The sequence below is a fragment of the Vespula pensylvanica genome, chromosome 4, assembly GCF_014466175.1.
Source record: "Vespula pensylvanica isolate Volc-1 chromosome 4, ASM1446617v1, whole genome shotgun sequence".
Classification (NCBI taxonomy): domain Eukaryota; kingdom Metazoa; phylum Arthropoda; class Insecta; order Hymenoptera; family Vespidae; genus Vespula; species Vespula pensylvanica.
In genome coordinates, this window is record NC_057688.1 from 9,076,458 (window position 1) to 9,095,545 (window position 19,088).

General features: G+C 33.8%; 1 protein-coding gene across 6 annotated transcripts; it reads left to right on the forward strand.

Moving 5' to 3' along the window:
* The first annotated feature begins 2,972 nt into the window (after positions 1-2,972).
* Positions 2,973-18,796, forward strand: LOC122628587 (kinesin-like protein unc-104). Of its 6 annotated transcripts, none has more exons than XM_043811004.1 (29): positions 2,973-3,491; positions 5,674-5,858; positions 6,017-6,099; positions 6,221-6,299; positions 6,428-6,773; positions 6,988-7,243; positions 7,379-7,381; positions 7,501-7,658; positions 7,754-7,893; positions 8,397-8,435; positions 10,665-10,799; positions 11,023-11,469; positions 11,673-11,875; positions 12,087-12,204; positions 12,622-12,794; positions 12,975-13,156; positions 13,248-13,385; positions 13,460-13,578; positions 13,688-14,057; positions 14,164-14,254; positions 14,341-14,456; positions 14,573-15,113; positions 15,262-15,451; positions 15,824-16,071; positions 16,201-16,466; positions 16,604-16,841; positions 16,941-17,077; positions 17,205-17,306; positions 17,378-18,796. In XM_043811004.1, exons 2-29 carry the CDS (start codon positions 5,759-5,761, stop codon positions 17,478-17,480), a joined length of 5,121 nt encoding a protein of 1,706 aa, XP_043666939.1. In that variant the 5' UTR covers positions 2,973-3,491; positions 5,674-5,758; the 3' UTR covers positions 17,481-18,796. The 6 variants fall into 6 exon arrangements, with proteins under 6 accessions (XP_043666939.1, XP_043666940.1, XP_043666941.1 ...); XM_043811005.1 differs by having other exon boundaries at positions 15,262-15,442; XM_043811006.1 differs by having other exon boundaries at positions 12,643-12,794.
* The last annotated feature ends 292 nt before the right edge of the window (positions 18,797-19,088 follow it).

Genomic DNA, 19,088 nt, shown 5'->3' on the forward strand with positions numbered 1-19,088 from the left:
AGGAATGAGAGAGGGAGAGAGATGCATTTCTCGTATCAGACACTGCGGATACGCGTCATCCTTCACTTGGACACCCCTCGTAATTGGGATTATCGTTGGCGAATGCAAGGGGTCATCGAATGGTGTGGGAAAAATAAAGGTCAAACATTTCAAACTCAATGCAAAATCTTATTCAATATTCAAACTAAACGCGTCAATTCATATATCGTGATTAGGAAATTTGAAAAAAAAAAGAAAAAGAAAAAGAATGTCAAAAGAACTTCAATACTTCCTAATCATTTCTCGTATTAGTCGCACGATATTCGATCGAGGAGAATACGAATAGAAATAAATAAAAAAGAAAGAATGGAACGAAGTAGATGAACGGTCAAGATAATAAATTAATTTCTTTTTTTGTTTTTCGTTAGATCGAACTGATACCAACAATGAAAGAACGTATTAATTAGAACACATAGATACTATCCCTGATAGATTACTCTTTTCATGGACGTGATCTATGAAAAAAAAAAAAAAAAAAAAAAAAGAAGAAGAAAAAAGAAAAAGAAAATAGGTCAGTACAAATATGACACTTTTTTCATATTATTTATACGAGGAAGTAGTATATCATTAATTTCTTTTTCAAATTAATAATAATTCATCAATCGCTCTTTTGTCGACTTTCATATATTTATATACAAGTCTATATTCATCCTTGTAACATATATATACAAATAATAATTATTAACCCCTTTGTCATCCCTCATACGTATGTGCGTGCGCGCGCTCATGCATACATGCATGCATGCGTGTGTGCGTGTGTGCATGCGTCATGTGTGGGGGTTTGTGTAGAACGAACCAAAAAAAAAATGGACGACTTTATAGGGATGACGAAGAAAGTCGAAGAGAAATCGAAGACGATCGAGGAGAGAGAGAGAGAGAGAGAGAGAGAGAGAGAGAGAGAGAGAGAGAGAGAGAGAGAGAAAGAGATAAATAGAAAAAGAGAAAGAGAATAGGAGGGAAAAGTAAATATACGAAGGAAGCGTGTGTCTCTCCTCATCGGCGACAATGTGGGCAGCCCCGGTGGCTTATTGATTGCTCCATAGAAATTGGCCGGCGCCGCCCGTGTCGCATCGGTCGATCGCGGTTCTCTTCGCGCACGTTGACGTCACTCGCGTCTACTCAGCTATTGATTTTCTTACGAACCGAGCAACGCTATTGGCCAACCGAGCGAGACTGCGCGTGTATCTTTTACTAATGGCGTCTCTGTTCTGTCTTCTTTCTCTCTCTTCCTCTCTTTCTCTCTCCTTCCCTCTCTCTCTCTCTCTCTCTCTCTTTCTCTCTCTTTCTCTCTCTTTCTCTATCTGTCCTTTTTTTTAACCTCGAACGGAAGCCGCCATCTTTATTCGGAGTTCGATATACCCTTTCGGCCTTGTTTGTAGTGCCAGTCGCGGTACCAATCGGTCGTGGGCCCGTCTTGGTAGGGATTCGTTTAGGGACGATTCACCGACCAGGGTGCGTCCCGACCGGATTTTTTCACTACGGATTTTATATGCAGGTACACAGGTAAGCTATCCCTTAAAAGAGATAGACCATGTTTCTTCTCTTTTTGAAAGGGGCTTTTGGGAAAGAGGATTGGGATTGGAGGGAGTTAAAGAGGAGTCGGAGAATTTAACCTATAGAAGCTCTCTTCTTCTTCTTCTTCTTCTTCTTCTTCTTCTTCTTCTTCTTCTTCTTCTTCTTCTTCTTCTTCTTCTTCTTCTTCTTCTTCTTCTTTTCTTCCTAAAGATATTCCATACCGCATATCGAATTTTTCAACTACCCAAAATCTGAATACTCCATGTTCCCTTGTTTCTTGATTTTAACATTTTTTCTCTAGTTTTTTCTTTTCTTTTTTTTCTTTTTCTTTTTTTTCTTATTTCGACGAATAAATGAGATTCGATCAAGTAGACTTTTTGATGAAGCTAATCGTCCTCGTCCTCGTCAATGAAAAAAAAAAAAAAAAAAAAAAAGAAAAAAGAAAGCGATAACCAAAGCAAATGGTTAGATCGAAATACTTATTCGCAATAATTAAAATCGTCGACGAAAGATAACAGGTAGTCGAGAAAACACGATTCGAATGAAATATCGTAATCTATTCGTAATCTTGAGAGATTTTTTTCTCGCGATATCTTATTTCAGAATGCGTTTTCAATAAATTAGATAGATATTGTGAAATAATTATGAAATAAAATAGATATATAATAGAAATGAGAATTCGATTGGGACGTTATCGAAAAAATCTTTTTTCTATCTTTTTTTTTTCCATTTAATATCCATCGAACGCGTAGTATATGACCTCGTTTAGAAAGAGTCAAGAGAAAAATTTAGAAATAGATAGATATCGTTAAAAAGATAGACCGATATATATATATATGCATATATGCATATATATATATATATATATATATATATATATGTGCATAATAAAATAAATAAAGGAAAGCAGAATTTGACAAAATTCGAGTAATTAACGTCTTAGTCTTAACCTTTGTTATCGAACGAAGAAAAAGGGGTTGATTTTTTGGGATGCCTCGAAAAAATGGCGTAGGCGCAGTCGTTCGCCTTCCATCTACTCTCTCTCTCTCTCTCTCTCTCTCTCACTCTTTCTCTCTCTCTCTCTCTCTCTCTCCCTCCCTCTTTCTCTCTCTCTCTCTTTCACACACGTCGATCGACGCAGGCGCCCGCAGTGCACTTGACTCTCGGCGACCGATATTACCAAAACGTAGGAGCATTGCTAGCTGTACTCGGCATCGGGGTGGATCTGCGAGAGCGAGAGAGACGGCTGCGTGCCGTGCGTAGAAAAAAAATATACACATACACATACACACATACACGTACACACACACATAAGTAGACAGAGAGAAACAGACGGACACACATATATACACATACACTCACACATACACACATACACATACACACATATATATACAAAAACTCACAGATATACATATATACGTGTTAAAAAAAAAAAAAAGGAAAAAGAAACGAAATAAGAAAACGTGAAAGTTATATCAAATAACATGTGAATCGAAGTATCATCATCGTCATTATTATTATTACCCTAATAATAATAATAATAATAATAACAATAATGTCTTCGTCTCGCGGTATGTATCTCGATCGTCGATCGTTCAGTGCATCGAGATAGTAATCTCGAGATTTTTTTCTCTCTTTCTCTTTCTATCTATTCATCTATCTGTCTCTCTCTCTCTCTCTCTCTCTCTTTCTTTCTCTCTCTCTCTCTTTCTTGTGCGCGTTCTCTTACTATATCTATTTCTCGCGAATAGTAAGTTATAATCGCGGGGTTACGTCGATGCCGTACGACGTCGACGGGCGACGTCTTCGTGCGCTCTTCGTGCGCGCGTCCCTCAGTGTTCAGTGATTATTTTATATCCGATTACAATAAACCAAGGAGAAATACGAGTAAGGAAGGACAGTAAAGGGTGGAATTTTAATTTGATAGAGAGAAGGTAAGGAAAACACAAGTAAGCAGACTCACCCTCGTTTCTTACTACGTTTTGTATTCCAATGGTGTCTATCCTCTCTCTCTCTCTCTCTCTCTCTTTCTCTCTCCGTTTGTCTATCTCTATCTTTCCTTCTTTGTCTTTTCGAACTCCCTTGAAACTCGAACCAACCCGGTTCTCTATCGATCACGGTACGATGCCTTTCTCATTTATCCCACTCCTTACTCTCTCTCTCTCTCTCTCTCTCTCTCTCTCTCTCTCTCTCTCTCTCTTCCTATTTCTCTCGTTCTTTCGTCGTTTCTCGAACGTCCTTCGGAAAGATTCGATCCCTTTCGGTTAGTTCGAACTTCTCAGTTTTCTTCGAAACGTCTTCGACGTGACCTCTCTCGTCGTTGATCGCCTCGTCGTGATTTCGTGTTTGAAATTAACTCGAATTCGATGTCTCGTTCTACGGATTTTAAATAAATACAATTTTGTTTTACAGTTATCTGCGCTCTCGTCAGATGCGTTCTCATTTTTTTTGTTATTGTTTTTTCCTTTCTCTGTCTCTCTCTCTCTCTCTTTCTCTACGTCCGTTTACGTCTCTAGTCACTCGTTACGCATAAATAAATAAACAACGTGCGAAATATTAGATTCTTTCTTCGTATTCGATTTTTTAAATGGCCGACTGTTCCGTCTCGCTCTACTTCGTCCGGCCATTCGTCGAGCTACATCACGTAAGGAGTACAAGTCCGTTGAAAGACGGACAAGTGTCGTCATTCCAAGTAGCATGAGTCAACGCATTATCATCGTCGAGGGGACCTCGCTCGTCATTGTTCATCCCTGGTGATGTTATTTTCTTGTTTCTTTTTTTTTTCTTTTTTCTTTTATTTTCTTTCCTTTCGTCTTCTTTTTTTTTTCATTTTACACGCGAATCAGTGACGCATAAAAATTCTTGGAAAATATTGAAAATTATATTATTTATTTTTCTTTCCACGAAATTCCAAGATATTAATATATCGTGCGACGACGAGTGAATAAAAGAGAGGGAAAAAAGAAAAGAAAAATTTTTCATTTCCAATAAATTTCCCGAGTGGTATATGCATTATTGACCTAATAATATAAGCGTTCTAAATTCCACGAGTAAGACGACGAGTATCTCCCATTACAGCGAGACTTTATTGATTTATCGTTTCTCCCGTTTCTGAAAATTCTTCAGGGATTTCAGGAGTTTCGTCTTCGTTAGATTGAATAAAATTCGTGTTTTGAATTTTGATTTGTTTGTCCCGATCGATCGTCAAACTCGTATGTTGGTTAATAACGACGTGATATATCGATGTTATTTCGTTATTTACGAGAAACTACGTACGTAGGTACCACACATATAGACAAATGCATACAACCGAGAGAGAGAGAGAGAGAGAGAGAGAGAGAGAGAGAGAGAGAGAGAGAGAGAGAGAGAGAGAGAGAGAGAGGCTGTGTTACAAATTGCTCGTGCGCCAGGATGGCTGTGTACAAGAGCGCATGTGTACATAATCGAGCACTCTGAGTCATTCCATAATTAACGCTCCTGAAAATTTACATTTCCATTTCTCTGATTTATTTCCATCGGCTGGGGAAAAAGAAACGATAATAAAATAAAATTACATCTTTTGATGCACGACGATCAAAATGTGAAACTATTTCTTTTTCTCTTTTTATTAAAATAGACTTAAAAATCATCCTGTTTTCGATATAATTCTTTCTGCTATTTGTTTCCGTTAAAAAGAAAAAAAAGAAAAAAGAAAGAAAATAAAAATAAAATACGAAACATTATCTCTCGTGCGTCATAATCGAACAGTGAAATTATTTTCTAATTTTTTTCGTTTTCTTTTCTTTTTTTTTTTTTCATCTCTCTCGTCTTGCTTAAAATCTACTTAGAAATTATTCTGTATGATTTGCATTGTTTACGCGATTGATATTTATTTTCCATAAGGACAAGAAAAAAATTAAAAGATCAATATTAGCGTCGTCGATCAAAGTGCGAAATTATTATATTTATTATCGAATATCTTTCGCCGTTTGAAATCGATTTTTGAAATTGTCCATGCTTGATGAACGAACACGAACTTCAAAATGGAAGTCCATGATGTTGAAAATGTTTCGTCGATTTAATTTCATTTCTAACTTGAGTTTCTCGTAATTGTTTCTTTTTTTTTTCTTTTCGTAGAACAGACCAGACCAAAGGCACATAATAATAACGCGACTATAATAATTGTAAGAAACGTTGAAAGGCCAACAAGAAAAAAGTAAGGATGTCGTCGGTGAAAGTAGCGGTGAGGGTTCGACCCTTTAACAATCGTGAAATTTCACGTGAAGCACAATGCATCATTGAAATGTCAGGAAGTACTACTTGTAAGTAGAATATACGTCAAAAAAGAAAAAAGATATATATATATATATAATTACAATTAATTAATATATACATATATGTCTTTTTTCGTTCGTTATTCGAGTTAAAAAATGGAGCGAAAAAAAAAATTCATTACTAAAATCTCATTTCCAATTAACAGCAATAGTAAATCCGAAAGCACCTGCAGGCAGTAAGGATGCAATAAAAAGCTTCAATTATGATTATTCCTACTTTTCCATGGACGTGAGTATAAAAAGGAAAATAATAAATAAATAAATAAATAAATAAAAGAAACAATAATGATAACATCTCCTTAATTAAAAATAAGAAGATAAAGGTAATAACGTTATCCTATATATTGCAGCCAAGCGATTCTAATTATTCCTCGCAAATTATGGTCTACAAGGACATAGGCGAGGAAATGTTAGAACATGCATTTGAAGGTAAAGATTAAACACGATTAAATTAATTGAAAAAATATGAATAAATAAAAAAGAGAAAAAGTCGCAATATTAAATGTAGCAACGAAGATCACGAGAATCACGAATTGATGGTTACATTATTTTTACAGGCTACAATGTTTGTATATTTGCTTACGGACAAACCGGTGCTGGAAAGTCGTATACAATGATGGGTAAACAGGAGGAGGGTCAAGAGGGTATTATACCTCAAATTTGTAAGGATCTATTCCGTAAGATCAGTCGAAACTCGTCCGAACAATTAAAATATTCGGTTGAGGTAAGCTACATGGAGATTTATTGCGAGAGGGTAAGGGATTTGTTAAATCCAAAGAACAAAGGAAATTTACGTGTACGAGAACATCCTCTTCTTGGACCATACGTCGAGGATCTTTCAAAATTAGCAGTGATGTCATATCAAGATATTCACGATCTCATAGACGAAGGAAACAAAGCCAGGTTGGTTTAAACAAAAAGAAAAAAAAAAAAAACATAAATAAATAACAACCAGAGAAAAGATTTAATTTATTATTGCGTTTCATTCCTGCGTATTGAATTATGTTTATAAATAAAATATGTTTATAATTTATACGTAATTATAAACATAATTTAATTATAATTATATGGATATTATAATACATAATATATAATTATAATTATAATTTTTTAATAGAACGGTCGCAGCCACAAATATGAACGAGACATCCAGCAGATCGCACGCGGTCTTTACAATCTTCTTCACACAACAAAGACAAGATTCAACGACCGGATTAGCGACAGAGAAAGTTAGTAAAATATCACTTGTCGATCTGGCAGGTTCTGAAAGAGCCGACTCGACTGGTGCAAAGGGTACAAGATTGAAGGAAGGTGCAAATATAAACAAGAGTCTTACTACACTTGGAAAAGTTATCAGCGCATTGGCCGAGATCGTTAGTATACATTTTATTCTTTGATATGATTTAACTTTGGCATTAATCGTAATATTGAAAAAATCTTATTTTTTCTGATATTAATATCGCAATACTTTCCATTTACTTGCTCTCATTATTTTTACGGATAATTAGGCGGTAAGTTTTATCGTACTCGTAGATTCGTTCAATTGTTTAATAAATATTTTCAAATCAATGATGTAATATATTAATATTTATATATATATATATATATATATATTTATAAATTTTTTCAGGCTACTAAGAAAAAAAAGAAGGCTGACTTCATCCCCTACAGAGACTCAGTTCTAACATGGTTATTACGTGAAAATCTTGGTGGTAATTCGAAGACTGCAATGATAGCAGCAGTCAGTCCAGCCGACATCAATTACGATGAAACTTTATCAACGTTAAGGTAATTATATACATATATATATATATATATTTTTTTTCTTTTTAATTGAATAGTCAACAAAATGATAAAGTCAATCATTGCTGTAACTTTCAAAGATACGCGGATCGGGCGAAACAAATCGTTTGCAAAGCTGTGGTCAACGAGGATGCAAACGCTAAACTCATTCGAGAGCTTAAAGAAGAAATACAGAAACTACGTGAACTTCTCAAACAAGAAGGGATCGACGTACAAGAAGGTGAGTTACAACGTGTACCTTACTGGTGTCGCTTGTTTAGAGTATGCAAATCTTGTGCGTTGTAAAGTAACCTTTTAAAACTGACTCTTCCAAAGCAAATTTCCACAATTAAACCTATAAATAGTTTTGATTTTAGTATAACGAAGGCAATATATAGAAAATTTCAATACCATAATGTCATACAAAGTAAAAGTATTTTTCAGATATTAATTGTAATATAATAACTATGTAAAAAAAATAACGAAATATCAACACGTTTATGATCGGATTAAAAATAATAATATATTGTGTCTGTGTTGCTGCAAAATTTAGAAAAATAAAAAAGAAAAGCTATTTATATATATATATATATCTTAAAAAAAAAAAAAAAAAAGAAAAAACAGAAAAGGAGAAGAACAGCAATTCTTTTTAACGAAATAATATAATGTATATATTATATGGTGCACCGTAGGTAAGCTATTTATATAGTATTTTTTTCTTTGTCCCTTTTATGCATAACGTAGGGCCAGATGGCAAAGTCACTTATGAAAAGAAAGAGCCTAGTAAGTAACAATTTACAAAAAAAAAATTCTCTTTGTTTAAGAAACAAAACAAAACTAAAAAAAAAAAAAAGAATAAGAATGACAAGTAAACACGGCAAAAGCAGCGTCCAAGCCAGGCAATTGTTTTACCATTGTGCCTTTTACTGGATATATGCTTCTTTTTCACGGCCAAATGCACAATATTCATAACACCTTCATACCTGCGTATCTTTTTTTATATCTTCGATTATTTATATGTATTATATATATATATATATATATATATATATATATATATATCATATCATATATATTGCTTCGCGAGAGTGTCCATTTTTCTTTTTTTTTTTCCTTCGTTTTCATTTAGCCTAGATAACATTATATTAAAAGTATATGTCATATTTACAATATCCTTCCAATGTGTCTTCCCTATAACGAATACAATAATATCAACGTCTGTATAATGTTATAAAAAGCAAAAGAAAAGAAGAACAATAGAATAAAGTAAATGTGAACAATAAGAAAGTAAGAAAGTTGTTGAGAGATCAGTGCACAAGATATTAGAAATATAGATTAATTATATGTATGTATAAATTATTTTCTGAAAAGAATAATAGATTTTGCAAGTATAGTATTAGCAGAAAAATAATCATTATATAATTCTTTTAGTCTTTTACATTTGAAGCGTATCGAATGCACGATGAAGAAAATAACGAATCGCATTAAGAAAAGAAAAGAACAAACGAACAAATAAACAAGCAAGCAAACAAAAGAGAAGATTGATCGATATGAATTATAAAAAAGAAGTAACTATATATATATATATGAGCTACCATGTTGCATGGACGCATATAAAAAATCCTGTAGCAACGATGATAATAAAGTCAAATGCATGGTAGAAGCAAGCGTGATTATGGCTGCATTGATAATATGAAATACATGGTTGTATTATTATTATTATTATTATTATTATTATTATTATTATTTCATATTGCATGAATATATTATCTCGAGTGTAAGTTCTCGAATATTTTTTTCCTGCGTAGTATATATATATATATATATATATATATATATATAAATAATTATCTTCCATGTAATTATAGTCCATGTAATAATTTTTTATATAGACAATAATAAATTTTTTATATAATATCAAATTTTTCTCATCAAGATATAATAATTTGAAATATATTTGAAGATATAATAATTTGAAAAAATGTTTGCTTCTGAATTATTTATCGAAAGGATATAACACGAGATGATTAAAAAAAAGAAAGAAGAGAAAAAAAAAGAAAGAGGTGTCGACTTATGCGATTCGTTGTTCTTGAAATAAAATAGCATGTACGCTTTAAAAAGCTTATCTGTTAGGTGTATATACACGAGTATATATAGATATATTTATGCATTTATTCTACGATAATGATTCATTTTTCAGATGTCGTCTGTTTTAGAAATTTGATCGTTACGTTAGCTTATCCATACCCATAAAAGAAAAAAAGAATTACGTATAAAAAGATTCGAGATATAAAAATCGTTTCTATGTTACTCATTCATACGTAATTACGATAGATATACATGTCTAACGTCATATTTTATTCTCCATGCTTTTCTCATTACAACCCTGCTAAATTTCGTTTGAAAGATCAATGATCGACACGTTACGCCTCGTTCCCTCTAATTATATTTAGAAAATTTTTTAATGAAGACGGTGCTCTAATTATATATAAATAAATAAAAACAAGAAGAGGAGATAATTCGTCTTATATATATATATATATATATATATATATATATATACATATTCACGTATATATATATATATGTATATTATTTATATGAATAATTTAATACGAAAATTTTAAAGGAGAAGGGAGGAGACGAATGCGTCAAAAATTATCTCTTTGCTTATGCTATCGCCTATAGTTATGGCTTTCTGTGTGTTTTTCAAAAATACGTGACGTCGTTTCGCGAGCACGTAATTTATAATAATAATAATAATAATACTAATAATAATAATAATAATAATAATAATTATAATAATAAAAATAAAAACGATGATGATAATGATAGTAATAATAATAATAATTACGGTAACAACGAAAACAACAAGAACAACAACAATATATAAAAAAATAAAAATAAAAATAATAATAATAATCAATAATTACTTAAAAAACATAATTTCTAAAAGAATAATATTTTATCGTATATTAAAATTATATTGTGTCTCTTTGTTATAATCTGCAGGGGATGAAATCATTCGAACGAATAAACGCGAGGACGATTACAAAGAATCTCGTTCAAGAATTCCCTCGCACACAACTTCGACTATCGCCGAAGAAGCGGTTGATCAATTACAAGCATCAGAAAAATTAATAGCCGGTAAATTGATATAACATGTATATATACTTTATATGAACTCGTTTTTTATTTTTATTTTTCATCCGTAAAAAAAAAGGGAAGAAAAAAGGACGAGAAAAGAAAAATTAATTTTCTTTATTCTCGTTGTTAATAAAACTTTTTATTATATATTACATATATATATATATATATGTGTGTATATGTATGTATGTATATATGTATATGTATATCTGTAAATCTATAGAATTAAACGAAACATGGGAAGAAAAATTGAAGAGAACCGAATCGATTCGACTCCAACGCGAAGCTGTTTTTGCTGAAATGGGTGTAGCAGTGAAAGAGGATGGCGTTACAGTTGGTGTATTTTCTCCCAAGAAAACACCACACTTGGTGAATCTAAACGAGGATCCATTGATGTCGGAGTGTCTTATTTATTATATAAAGGATGGTTTCACACGTATCGGAAGTGCCGAAGCTAATATACCACAGGATATACAACTTTGTGGTCCTCATATATTGAGCGAGCATTGCGTATTTGAAAATCACGAAGGTGTTATCACTCTGATGCCTAAGAAAGATGCATTGATTTATGTAAACGGTCGTGAAATAACCGAACCGATCGTACTTAAAACTGGATCGCGCGTAATCCTTGGGAAAAATCATGTATTTAGGTTCAATCATCCTGATCAAGGTACTTGAACAATTGTTTTCTATATATATATATATATATATTATATATATATTTTTCTATTTATTTATTCTATATACTTTTTATATTCGTACATACGTGTGTGCGTGCGTGGTGATTGTATGTCGTTTGCGTGTCTCGAGAGAGTGTCATTATTTTTTATTTTTTTTCTTCTTCTTTCTTTGTTCCATTACGTTAATAAACAGTACGTGAACGAAGAGAGAAAAATTCGCCCGCTGAGACACCCGGCAACGGTGAGACCGTTGACTGGAACTTCGCACAAATTGAATTATTAGAGAAACAAGGTATCGATCTTAAATTGGAAATGGAAAAGAGATTGTTAGTACTAGAGGAACAATTTCGGAAGGAAAAAGAAGAGGCTGATCAGTTCTTCGAAGAACAACGTAAGGTAAGTTCGCATGTATTTTATTTCTTTTTTTTTTCTTTCTTTCTTTTTCTCTCTTTCTCTCTTTCACTTTCTCTCTCTCTCTCTCTCTCTCTCTCTCTCTCTCTCTCTCCTCTCTCTCTCTCTCTTTTTCTTTAATTTTCTACAATTTTCTTTTTACCCCGCATTACGTCATAACACTGAAGATTTTTTCCATTTCTTTTCTCGATAATAGAGTTACGAAGCACGAATAGATGCCTTGCAGAAGCAGGTAGAAGAACAAAGTATGACTATGTCAATGTATAGCAGTTACACGCCAGAGGACTTCAATAATACCGAAGAAGATATATTCGGTATGTATGCTAATGAAATAGCTGTGAAATCGCTGAGTAATATTTGACGAATCGATTTCACGAAATATAGTATTTTAATATCTTAGTTTACGCAAACATCAAACATTATCGTTTCACCATTGGCACGTTTCTCACTTCGTTAGAACTACGTTGAAATATTATTTGTTAATGTGTCGAACTTTTTTTTTTCTCTTCGTTCTCTCACGAAATTTCTCCTCATCTTGTAATCGATTTTTTTTGTTATTATTATTATTATTATTATTATTCTTTTATTTACGCAAGAACCATTCATTTGATTTGTTATTATTGTGCACCAGTATTACCCGATCGTTATGATTGTAGAGCGTAGTTGACGAAGACATTGGTAACATGCTTGGCTTTTCTGACTGTTTTGCCTTGTGATGGCTTGCATTTCAGTCAACCCCTTGTTTGACGCAGAGAGCAACTGGACCGAGAGAGATTTCCAACTGGCCGCTTGGGCCTTCCGCAAATGGAAGTATCATCAATTTACTAGTCTACGAGATGACCTCTGGGGCAACGCGATATTCCTCAAGGAAGCTAATGCGATTTCGGTTGAACTTAAGAAAAAGGTAACGAACGTACGGAGAAAGAATTTTTATATTATCACTGATATATAAATATGTAAGTATATATACATATATATTTATATATTTATATATTTAATTATGTTTATATATATATATATATTTATAAATAGATATTATGTCAGACATATCGACGGATCTTATTTTATTATTTTTCAATTACAGGTTCAGTTCCAATTTACACTATTAACAGATACCCTTTACTCTCCGTTACCCGTTGATCTTTTACCGATTGCAACCGACGGCGAAGACGAAGAAGAAAGACCGTTCCCTCGTACAATCGTTGCAGTTGAAGTTCAGGATACAAAGAATGGCGCTACGCATTATTGGACCTTGGAAAAATTAAGGTAATTAAGATTAGTTTGTTAATAAGATAGAAAGGAATTTTATTTTTTGTTTTGAAAAAAGAATTTATCACTGAAATAAATCATTCCGTAGGCTGAGGTTAGAACTCATGCGTGAAATGTATCACAATGAGGCAGAACTTTCACCAACGTCCCCAGATTTTAATATCGAAACTATCACGGGTGGTGATCCATTTTACGATCGTTTCCCTTGGTTCCGCATGGTTGGAAGGTGAATATTATAATTTTTAAGATAACACATACACGCGATGTTACAATATAATTATCATTAATTTTGATTTATAGATCATTCGTATATCTAAGTAATTTGATGTATCCTGTACCACTTATTCACAAAGTGGCAATAGTCAACGAGAAAGGAGATGTCAAAGGTTATTTACGAGTAGCCGTACAAGGTGTCGTCGGTAGGTGTTGAAAATAATACGTAGAATATGATAATTAAAATTTTGTGTTCTTTTTTTCTTCCTTTTGGAAATAGATCTAAATATACGAAGAGGACAATCTTTTTTTTAGGAGAAGAAAATAGTGAATATTCTAGCGGCGTTAGACAGTCGGCTCATATTTCTTTCGAAGATGATTTATTCGGTGGACACAAGCATAACAAACGCAACACTCTTTTAACTCAAACTTTGGAAAAGAATCGTCAAATACTCATCAACGATGATCGCGTGATAGGACATAACGAATTACACAAGGATTTGAAAGATGAGGATGACATAGGTGATGCCGATAGTGGAAGAGGTGATAGTTCAGTTTCCAGCGATATGAAGGAGGAAGATCTACCAGATCATTTACAACTCGGTGCAGAATTTACATTCAGAGTTACGGTGTTACAGGCTATGGGTATTTCGACCGAGTATGCAGATATTTTCTGTCAATTCAAGTACGTAGATAATGATGCGTTCAGTCAAAGCAAATATTTACAAAATTTTACTTGAACAAATCAATCAAACCGAATGTAATTACATTTTTAAATTTAATTATTTAAGTTTCTTACACCGACACGACGAAGCATTTTCAACGGAACCGGCAAAGAACACCACCAAAGGAAATCCACCTGGATTTTATCATGTACAAAATGTAAGTGATTATACAACGATCAAAGAAAAATATAATACGATCAATTTCGAACGATTCTAATATATTTGATATAATATATCGTACAGATTACAGTTACGGTCACGAAATCTTTCTTGGAATATCTTAAATCACAACCGATTGTATTTGAGATCTTTGGACATTATCAGCAACATCCGTTACACAAGGATGCTAAACTAGAATAGTTAGTATAAATGATATCTATACACACACACACACATATAATATTAATATTATCTTCTATTCTAGTTCTTCCATTGTGTCGAAACGTCTAAGTATTTGTTTCTATTTATCTACTAGCGTACGACAACCACCGAAAAGGATGTTACCACCGTCAATACCGATCAGTCAACCTGTACGTTCACCAAAGTTTGGTAGCGTTTTACCATCACCAAGTACTTCACACGTTCATGCAAAATACGATGTGCTCGTATGGTTTGAAATTTGCGAGTTAGCACCAAACGGTGAATACGTTCCATCTGTTGTCGATCATAGCGATGATTTACCTTGCCGTGGATTATTCCTCCTTCATCAAGGGATTCAACGTCGTATTCGTATCACGATCGTACACGAGCCTGCTTCCGAATTACGATGGAAAGACGTAAGAGAACTCGTTGTAGGTCGTATTAGGAATACACCAGAACCGGAAGAAGAGGACAACGACTCCTCCGTACTTTCATTGGGATTATTCCCAGGTGAATATCTTGAAGTTCCAGGTGACGACAGATGTATGTTCAGATTTGAAGCAGCCTGGGACAGTTCTTTGCACAATTCGGCCTTGCTTAACAGGGTCACGTCTTACGGTGAACAAATATTCATGACTATCTCCGCATACCTTGAGGTTTGTTTTCCCGTTTAACAACAATAGAAAATTATATACATATATATATATATATATATATATATACATATTATTTTTCTATTAAGCGACATTTTCTTAAACATATAAATCCTTTGATTTGATTTGATTTGATTTGATTTGATTTTAGTTGGAGAATTGTGGTAGACCAGCAATCATTACAAAAGATCTAAGCATGATTATTTATGGCAGAGATGCCAGGGTCGGGCCAAGATCTTTGAAACATCTGTTCAGTGGAAGTTATCGAAATCAAGAAGCGAATCGACTTAGCGGCGTCTATGAATTGGTGCTGCGACGTTCATCGGAAGCAGGTAGCCCAGGTTTGTCCTGTGTATCCCTTAGTGTAGCAGCTTGCTACTATCTATCCTAAGTTACAGCGAATTAAAACGTTTGCACTATGATCGTTATCATTATGACAGACATAACAGACGTAAAGAATACATTATTGAATAATTTTTGAAACGACGATCGATATTTTGATCTTAATATATCTGTAATATACTTGACGTTTTAAATACATAACGACGATCTCGTTCATGCTTCTTCTATTGGCGTACATCAGCTTCGCCTATTTGTTCAAACGCGAAGCTTCGTGCAGACATTTCAGTAAAAGCATTAAAATGTTTTATGGAAATTTACACGTCTATTAGACTATTCGCATCGAACTTCTTTCCTTTCGTTTATTATATTAGGTGTACAAAGGCGACAACGTCGTGTATTAGACACGAGTTCTACGTACGTCAGAGGTGAAGAAAATCTCCATGGCTGGAGACCACGAGGTGACAGTTTGATTTTCGATCACCAATGGGAACTTGAGAAATTAACGAGATTGGAAGAGGTTGAAAGGGTCAGACATACTCTACTTTTAAGAGAGAAACTTGGCATCGACAAAATGCCCATGTGCAATAAACCATTACACGATTTCACCAAAAGCGAAAAGGTTATTAATATCCCGTTAATCAATATTCTTATTATTTATCGTTTGAACTTATAAGACTGAAACTATTAAAGCTTAAACTTTTACTTAAATTTATAAAAACAAATTGGTCCTTGCGACGTCCTTTTATAGGAGGTTTGTAACATGGTAGCAAAAGCTACGAACGAATCACACGCCAGCCCGGTCAAACTCAAACGTTCAACCAGCAAAGACGTTTATGAACCTTGGGAAATGACTGACAGGGAGAGAGAATTGGCAACTAAATATATTAAACTTATCCAAGGTAGAATTCCAAGCAAAGAACCGATTTTATTATCCGACGTTTCGCCAGGAGAAGATACGATGGGTGATATGTCGGCATCCATGCTATCATCGGTTTTGTCTTCATCGTCACAAGAGTTAGTTCACAGACAACTTAATCCTATTTTTCATCTCGTTTGTTTATAAGAACTGAACGCGTTAAAATAAAAAAATTAACATTTTTCTCCTTTCCTTTCCTTTTCTTTTCTTCTTTTTTTCTTTTCCTTTTGTACAGATTGAGTTCACCCGAAAGAGCCAAATTGCAAGAACTTCAAGAAAGCATATTGGCTAGCGAGACAATTGGTCAATCGTGTACAGCACCTGCTCCAATGGGATCGTCCTCACCTTCGAAAGAAAATCTAGTGTTGTATGTACCGGAAGTCGAAGAGATACGTATCAGTCCTGTCATTGCTAGGAAAGGATATTTGAATGTTTTAGAACACAAGACTAATGGATGGAAAAAACGTTGGGTTGTAAGTTTAAAAAAGGAATATAAATTATATCGTCGATAACTTGCTTATATCGTTTTCTCAAATGTTTCATTTCTTTTTTTTTTCTTTCTTTCTACGTAGGCAGTACGTCGACCATACGTTTTGATCTTCCGAGAAGAAAAAGATCCCGTAGAAAGAGCTTTGATTAATTTAGCAACTGCTCAAGTAGAATACTCGGAGGATCAGTTGGCTATGGTAAAAGTACCAAACACGTTCAGGTTAGTAAAAAATTCATTCGTTCGGTCAACCATTCTTTCATTTATCTATTTTTGTCAAAAAGTATTAAACATTAAGAACTTCATTTGATAGACACACACACATATATATTATTATTATTTTTTATAGCGTCGTGACAAAACACCGTGGTTATCTTCTTCAGACTTTAGGTGACAAGGAAGTATACGATTGGTTGTACGCTATCAATCCACTTCTAGCTGGCCAGATAAGGTATGCGTCTGATGAAATATGATTAACGATTCCTTAAATGATAATTTTCTTCTCGAAATCACTTGTTTTAGATCAAAATTGGCACGCAAAGGCCCGGTTACTAGATCCTTAAACAACGTTTCACCGACTGGTGTAACTTCGGCGTCGGAACAACAATCGAATCAAACCAAGTGAGTGATCGATGCCTTGCTGGAGGTAACCGGCGCCGTTGCAAGAGCCTCCAAGAAAATATTCCGTTGGCCAAAAGCGACATTTTCGGCCCAGGACTTCTATAGTTTTCGATTTTCAGTAGTCATCGAGTGATCGTCGCGACGAGAGAACGTCGTCGACGAGGTTATTCGCTAAACCGACGATCTTGATATCTCGGAATCTCGTTTAAGGATACATACGTTATTTTATCATACACAGAGACAAACACATTTACACATACATACATATACACGCAAGGATACATAAAAAATACTTACAAAAATACACACGTAATCGCGTATACACGAGATAGGCGCTAATATACCAAATGAAAAGAAAAACAAGGATATAATACAGAAAAGAAAAGAAAGAAGAAACTGAACGATCGCGTAAAACAGAAAAAAAAAAAAACTATAATAAAGCAAAATAAATAAATGCCCTGCTTACTTCGCCTACGTGCAGGATTGAAAAAAAAAAAAGATAAAAAAGTAAAAAAGAAAAGCGAAATACATTCTCTTCTATGAATAGCAACATGCTGAAAAGAAAAAAAAATATATATATATTAATAATAATAAAAAAAAAAAAAATCATTGTACCTTTTAGCGTTTTAGCCGAGAGCACTTTCGCGGTTCGCGTTTCTCGGTACGTTTCGATTTCTTGCGAAATGTCACCGACGAGACACAGCAAGGAAAGTTCGCAGGGAATTTCATAAATCAGTCTACATGTATATCTCTATTTATTTTCTTTCATTTTCTTCTTGGTACTTTATTTTTCTTTCTTTCTTTCCTTCTCTTCTTTTTCTTTTTTTTTTTTTTTTCTTCTATACCCTCTTCTTCTTTCCGCTTCCAATCTTATGGAAGAAAAAAAAGGTATTCGTTAAATCTCTCGAAAAGACGTGCGTCCAAAAACACATTGGTGGTGTTTGCGTGTTGAATGCGTTTATGCCTAAATATTGTGAAGTGCGTTTAGAGGGAAAAAAAAAAAAAAGAAATAAGGAAGAAGTAGAACAAGAAGAGAGAGAGTGTTGGGAAGAATGGTAGAAGGGGTGGGAGTGGGGGAGAGGGAAGATAGACGAGAGAGAACTCTCTTATCTCATTTTTAAATAATTATTTATTTGCCGATCACATATACGAAATACGACGCATATATATATATACAAAATAAACGAATACAAAATAAACACAGACACACATACAAACACGTATACACATACATACACACATTACCAAAGAAGAACCACATCGATGAGTATGTAAACAAATGATTGAATTACTATTAAAGTATGTATATGTATATCGTTACGAGGTGTCCTTTATTTGTTATATGAAGGAGGTGAGATAATCTTTAGGAGATTATAACGAAAAGAAATTATTTTCCATTATATATCGACGTGTGTGTTTCACGTGCAGCTCACGCGTTTCAGCTTTCATCCTTATCAGACATTTCTATGTGCTGTAGTTATCCATTTAAAAAAATGCCTCGTTCGAAATGGTGCACAAGTGTAAAAAAAAAAAAAAAGCGAGAAAAAAGAAAGAGGGAGAGAGAGAGAGAGAGAGAGAGAGAGACAATGTTTGCGAGATAAGGAAAGAGGGG

Excerpts from the sequence above, each read along its gene's own strand:
- LOC122628587 (XM_043811004.1), top strand. The coding sequence starts at position 5,759 with ATGTCGTCGGTGAAAGTAGCGGTGAGGGTTCGACCCTTTAACAATCGT. Across the intron at positions 6,100-6,220 it reads ATTCCTACTTTTCCATGGAC|CCAAGCGATTCTAATTATTC; the intron begins GTGAGTATAAAA and ends TATATATTGCAG. Across the intron at positions 13,579-13,687 it reads AGCCGTACAAGGTGTCGTCG|GAGAAGAAAATAGTGAATAT; the intron begins GTAGGTGTTGAA and ends TCTTTTTTTTAG.